General features: G+C 48.8%; 1 protein-coding gene across 2 annotated transcripts; it reads right to left on the reverse strand.

The window, feature by feature from the left end:
• Nucleotides 1–370: 370 nt before the first annotated feature.
• Nucleotides 371–4,994, reverse strand: LYRM9 (LYR motif containing 9). 2 transcript variants are annotated; one of them, XM_055338053.1, is made up of 4 exons: nt 4,838–4,991; nt 4,562–4,705; nt 2,871–2,963; nt 371–1,933 (listed from the first exon to the last, which is right to left on the reverse strand). In XM_055338053.1, the coding sequence occupies exons 2-4, from the start codon at nt 4,685–4,687 to the stop codon at nt 1,916–1,918; spliced, it is 237 nt and encodes a 78-aa protein (XP_055194028.1). In that variant the 5' UTR covers nt 4,688–4,705; nt 4,838–4,991; the 3' UTR covers nt 371–1,915. The 2 variants fall into 2 exon arrangements, with proteins under 2 accessions (XP_055194028.1, XP_055194024.1); XM_055338049.1 differs by lacking the exon at nt 371–1,933 and adding an exon at nt 1,954–2,129 and having other exon boundaries at nt 4,838–4,994.
• Between the last annotated feature and the right edge of the window lie 1,642 nt (nt 4,995–6,636).

The raw sequence follows: 6,636 nt of genomic DNA on the forward strand, positions 1-6,636 counted from the left end.
GGTAACTGAGAGCCTACCAGAACACAGAATCCATGCAGGGATCAAGACACATTCCTGTCTACCAAAGGATGCCCCTCGCCCCGATTTCAAAAGGGCTAAACCACAGGGAGGGGGGGGCTGGCTCAGCTGTGCCACTGGCCAGAAGCCCTTTGCTTCCCCCACCCTGGACGGGCAAATCTGCCCTCAACAACTGTTGTCTGGTGGTGGGACCAGTGTCTGGTCATCCCCTCTGAAGAACAGTCCCTTCCTGGGCAGCTTTCTATAGGCTTGTCTCTAAATCTTCAATATCTATTATGACAGCACACAGTAGGTGGCAACATGTGTTTGCGAAAATGAATGAGCATAACGTTCAAGACAGCAGAGCTTTCAAAAACTGATATATTTACTTCATTACTTGCTGATCAGTGAAGTGCATACAGATGTCTCTGAGTAACTTTAAGTCATATAATTCATGGCAGGTCACAAACATGCTGGCTCATCCCTCTGGCTGAGAGTCCATGGAGATACTCAAGTCCTAGTGCGACTTTTCTGCTTTTGGCTGCTCCTCTGCTCTGGTCCGTGTCATGTGCCCCCCCCCCCCCATCCTTCCTGGCTGCTTTCCCTCCCTCTCTGCTCCTCTTTCCCTCCCAGATCTGTGGCGTTTGGTACATTCAGACAGACCTCGTTTAGTAGCTTGGTGACATTGAAAAGGGGCTCAAACTGCCTGTGCTTCCATCTCCCCATCTGCAAAGCTGGGCTTCCTCGCTGTGGTAACTGGCCACAGCCATGCAGGCAGCTCCCTGAGCCAGCTTCTGTATGAAGCCCCTCACACGCATGAGAGCTCCATAGTCCTCACTCCCACCCTGGCAGGTAGGTGTGGGCACCACTCCACAGGAGATGGGGAAACCAAGGCTGAAGTAGGCCAGGTAAGTTCCCAAAAGCAAATCCTATGGAATTGGGACACGATCCAGTCGGTCTCTCCACAGGGTTTCAGGCTCACCATAACCCACAGGAACGCTTGCTCCCCACCTCCCTCCTTGCTTGCTCCCGACCTCCATTATTCCTCCCAAGATGGTGGCAAAGAAGGGAAGGGCCAGCAGAACAGACTGCAGGTTCACAAGAGGTCTGTGTGCTTTAGCGTCTGCCGTAGCTGCTCTGCCTTTCTTCCTTGTTCCATGCAGCCTGCATTTCACCAATTCATGGTCACAAGAAACTCCATAAAGGCAAGGACTGGACTTCAAGGAAGGACTTCCCACCAAGCCTAGAGGAGTGGCTGCTTGATGGACTGCTGGGCATGGTGGGACCCTGAAGTTCAGGGACACCAAGCAGGGCAGGCCAAGATCACAAACAACCTGGGCCCGATGAGGAATGTGCCAGAGAGATGCATGGAGCACCGTAGTCCAGAGGAAGGAGTGGTGGAGGATGGCGCTCCCGGGGGGGACATTTACTTGCATTACCATGTATCACATCCTGCATGAAGCTCTTCAACATCATCATGTTTAATCTTCACAAAGGAGGAATCTGAGCTCAAAGGCAAGACCCTTGAAAAGTTGCAGAACTGACATTCAAATCCACACCCGACTGGTTCGAAAACCCACACCCTGTCCTCTCAGCACAGCCTGAGGGGATGCCCACTCTGGGTCTCAAAGGACAACATCCAGAATAAATGCATCACCTTCAGAGCAAAGTGACAAAACACAGTATCCCCAAGTCCACACGGCAACTGGCCAGAAAAGCAAATGTAAAGGATGCTGGGGAAAACAAACATGGCAAGAAGAGCCAGGTGAGCAAGAGTCAGCTTCTCCTACTCCTGATTTCCTGCTCTAGGCCAACAGGCCAATGCATATTCCAAAAGTGCCACTGCTGAGTAGTTCTGTAAGCGAGGTCTCTCAACGTCAATGTCTTCAGGGCAACTCGTTCTCTAGGCCCTAGAGCCTCAGTCTTGTTTTTTATACTGTAAGACAGAGATCATTAGAAGTGGGTGAGGGAAGGCAGTGGGGGAGGGAGGACCCAGAAAGTCCCGGGAACCATGTTCTTGCAGGTGTTAGCTGCTTTCTGCAGGGGCTTCTCAGAGGTAGCAGGGCAGGCACCAGACAGTCAGATCTCTAGCTGGCACTGGGACCCCCTTTCTTCTTTAATGGAAAAGGAATCTGACGGGGTAAGAGGGTGCACATAAGACAGACACGGGAGCATCAGAAGGGAACACAGGCATGTCATCCTATTCTTTAAGCCGAGTCTTAGTTCAAAGGAAAAAAAAAAATCTCAGATAGAGGAGGACCCTCAGAAGCCATTCAATCCAATCACTGACTTTTAAAAATGAACCCCAGACCTCACATCTGGAGATTCTGATTTAGAAGGATGGAGGGTGGAGCATGCTCCACCCAGCTGTCTAGGTTGTTCTAACACCAATGGATAAGGACCAGCAAATTAGTCTGTATTTCTGATCCTTCCCTTCCTCTACCAAAATAGATACTTGAATGTTTCCTCAAGAACCCTGCTTCAGTATGAAGAACCCTGGAAATGGGGAGCTCACTACACTCCAAGACAGCTTCCCTGTCTGAGGTACCACAAGGCTGCTGCTAGTTCTGGCACTATTGCTTCCAGAAAGCCCTTTCTCTTCCTTCTTTCTGCTACTCTATCTCAGCTTCTTCAGCACTGTTTGCTTTTAGGGACTGAGAACTCCCCACCCCTGCAGAAAACAGACACAACCAGAAGGGCATCTGCCACCATGTCTGGGCTTCTGGAGGAGAGGAGCAGCTGGCTGGTGGCACCCGGTGCCTCTGCAGCACTGGTTGGGCTCAAGCGTGGGGCAGGGGTGACCCCTGGTGGCCACGGAGATTACAGCTGTCAATCCCCTAGCTGGCAGGTGGAGCTGGGAGCCAAGCACTTACTTTGTTCATGATCCAGTCTGCATCTTCTATGGCTCTTTTAATAATCTGCTGGATTCTCTCAGGATTGTCTTCATCTGAATGAACCCGGAAACTCTAGAAGTTTAAGCATAAAAAAAGATACAAGGCAAAATTCACAGGACCAGCATCTTCAGAGCCCCAGTCATAGGCCAGATACACTGTGGCTACTTTCCACTCAGCATGGTTCTTACCCCTCAAGAGACAGAACAATACCACCTACAGATGAGGATACAGAGGCTTGGATGCCCTAACTGGCCACTGTGCATAGCGCCAGCATTCAAATCCTGGTCCATTCAACTACACAGGCTGTCCTCATGCTAGCAGAGCAGCTACAAAATGGAAGACTGGTCCCCAAGTTACCCCAAATCAAGCTGGGCCCAAAGATTATCAGGCAGCAGGAGTCCAAGGAAACTTTCATATCTCAGTTTCATTTGCTCCTCTGGGGGAGCTGCTTGCACCAGGCTGCACAATAGGAAGGAACAGGGCTTCTCCAGGCCCATGCTGGAAGGCCAAGTAGACAGTGGGCAGTGGAGGTAGTGACTGGAAACTCTAGGCAGGCCCAGTGCTGAGCAATTTGGTGCCCTTTGACCAGATGTTCACCCTTGAGAAGGAACGTGAGATTCGGGCTCATTGGTGTGGCACCCAGGGCCCTTCACAAGGGTACCTGGCACCTCCTCTGTCCCCTCACTCTCAACCCCACAGGTCCTAGTTGTCTTTAGGAACACCTCAAATGCTCACTCTCAGAGAAGTCCTCCCTGATGCCCTCAGACAGCTAGCTGCTCCCTCCTCCATGTTTTCACAGCCTGTCTATTGCTACGCCTTTTTTTTTTCCTTTTCAAATTATATTTGTATTCATTTTAGTTTTTTATTTGGAAATAATTTCTCATCTACAGAAAAGTTGCAAGAATATGAACGAATTGGCTACCAGAATCACCAATTGTGAACATCTTACCATATTTGCTTTATCATTCTCTCTTTATGTGAGTTTGTACTCAATTATCTGGGAGCATTTAAAAGTTGCAGACATCATGCCCTTGATCCCCAAATGCTTCAGTGTTTTAATGAGGAGATGACATAACCCATTAATACAATACTATCATCTCATCTGCAGCCCATATTCAATTTCATGAATGTCTCCAACAATGTACTTTTTAATAACTTTTTTTTTCTGGTCCAGAATCCAATGCACTCATTACATTTAGCAGTCACACTTCTTTACTCCTCTTGAAAGCAGAGCAGGACTGCCTTTCTCTGTGCTTCATGACATTGACATGTTGGATGAGCAGAGGCCAACTATGTGGGAGATGATCCCTCCATCTGGATTTACCTGATGTTTTTTCATGAGTATATTCAGGCTGTGCATTATTGGCAGGTATGCCTGTCAAAATGATGTTTTGTCCTATACTCTATTTTAACTATCCATTTAGCTGCCTCATTTGAGTCCTGGCACCAAGCTGGTGGCTAGATCACATATCTTCTGTCTTCTGAGCAGAAATCAGAGAAAGGAGTGGGGCTGTGGTTTTTGGTGGCCTTTTACGAGACTGCCATCCCTCCCCTCCACCACCACCCAAAACATTATCCTGCCCTCTGCCCCCAACCCTGGTCCCCAACGCTGAGGCAGGCCCCCCATTTTAGGGTACCCCCACTCCTAGCCCTGTATACCCTGCTCCCACCTGCCTGACAGTATGCTTGTAATGCTCCTGGATGCCCTTGGTTGGCAGCTGCCGGCAACAGCGCAGCAGGTACCGGTAGAGCTGCAGTGGCCTCTGGACCAGCTCTGCTCCTGGGAGTGGGGCCATCTGCAAGACCCTCTGTCCCTGGAAAACACAAAGCATTACTTCTAAGGCAGCAAGCCAATCCTTGGCCCTGACCCCCACAACTCTGAGAGGCACGTCAAATACAAGGTGGAGGCCAGGTCCCCTTTGTGCCACACCCCACACAGCACAGACCCCGGGCTCGGAAGGGCAGTCAGTCCTGCAGAAGTCTCAGTCCAGAGCTGGCCTGCCAGGACCAAAGACCAGATGCACAGTCTCATCCTGGCACCAACTTCCGGTGGTGGGTGAGGAGGTGTCAGGGACCCGCAGAGTAGGGGAGACGGGCGGGAAGACACTGCACTGCAAGACAGAGAAACCAGCTGACTACCCGCAGCAGAGGAGAACCACCAAAGGTCTGGCTCCACCTCTCCCTAGACCCGGCCTATCAGAGCCCTGCATGCACGGGGTTGCAGGGATTGGGAGGGGGGGGAGGTTTACAGATGGACATGTGATGGAAGTGGTCCAATCAGGGCACATCGCTCCACCTCTGCAGGGGTCACAGGAAGGCCTTAGTTCTTTCCCTCTAGACTTGCCCCTGAGGCGATTTCCTCCTCTTTCATCTTGCCTCCTCTGGAAGCCTGAGACTGGAGCCACACAGCAGCAGGTGGTGCTAATAGTATGCGCGGAATCAAGTCTGAAGAATTCACTGGAACCCTACAACTATCCACCTGAAGGCAGTCCCACCTCTAGACTTTTCAGTGACCTGAGCCAATTAATACCCTTTGCCAAAGCAACTTGGGTTTGTTTTTTTGTCATTAGCAACTCAAAGAGTCCTAACTGATGGACATGGCTCCAACTTTAAGGAAGAGTGCAAACAGGGCAAGGCCCCTACAGTTCTCCTGCCACGAATATCAGCCTGTTAGTCTGACGACTGTACTAAAGGCCCCCCCAAAAAAAATCCAGAGGGGAACCCCATACAATGGGGGCAAAGACCTTCCAGGGCCACCACAGAGGACATAACACCAAAGTCCCTACCTGATGGGCAGACTCCACTGGCAGGCTTCCCCAAACTATATAAAGTGCTAATCAAATATTGTAAAATGCTAGTCGTGTAACAGATGGTTACCATCTGCAGTCTTCAAAATTAACATTTGGAAAGAGCACAACTTTGTTTCGGTAGATAAAAACCCAAGCAATACTTAGAAACCAACCCAGCAAGTATGGGCGGGAGATTATTTTCAGCTCAATTATAATACTTAGTCATTCTCAGTAATAAGTAGCAGAGAATGCATGTGTGGGTCCACTCAGAAGAGTTAAACTAAAAATGTTTTAATTTAATTTAAAGTGTGGGTTTGCTATTAAGGGGCAATGAACTTCACAGCATCCTTGCTAAAATTGTAGTCAAACTCTGCCACCCCTAATGATTGCTTGGCATATCCTGCTCTTTGCACTTGACTTTAGCCCCTCCTAGGCTCCTCTGTGAAGGCACCTCTGTCTTCCCAGGCAACCAAACCAAAAGCATCACCAAGCCAACCCAGACTCCTCTTCCATGTCACTATCTCTTAAGTCCTATCAAATTCTACCTCTGAATGCCCCTCAAATCTGTCCCTCCCCCCCATTCCCACTGCACATCCTTGCTTCAGACTTATCAGAGCTCCCATAGACAACTACCAGAATTCCTAGCAGGTCTCCTTATCTTCCAATCTATTTATCACTCAACAGCCAATGAATCCTTCTAAAACTAAATCTCAGCATGGCATGTTTCCCTAAAATCCCAGATCTGATATCCACCCCTACCCTTGTAATTCATGACAACTTTCCCAAAATATAGGAAAAATATGAAATTATTTTAAGCAGTATATGGACCAATGTCTCTTTTTTTTCCAATGTCTCTTTATTATAATGATTTTATATTTATTTTCATGTGTAATGAAAAAAAATCCCAGAATTTCATACATATTGTGGCTTAAACAGTTTTTAAAAGGAATGGGCAT

This window comes from Nyctereutes procyonoides, unplaced genomic scaffold (assembly GCF_905146905.1).
Source record: "Nyctereutes procyonoides isolate TBG_1078 unplaced genomic scaffold, NYPRO_anot_genome, whole genome shotgun sequence".
Lineage (NCBI taxonomy): Eukaryota > Metazoa > Chordata > Mammalia > Carnivora > Canidae > Nyctereutes > Nyctereutes procyonoides.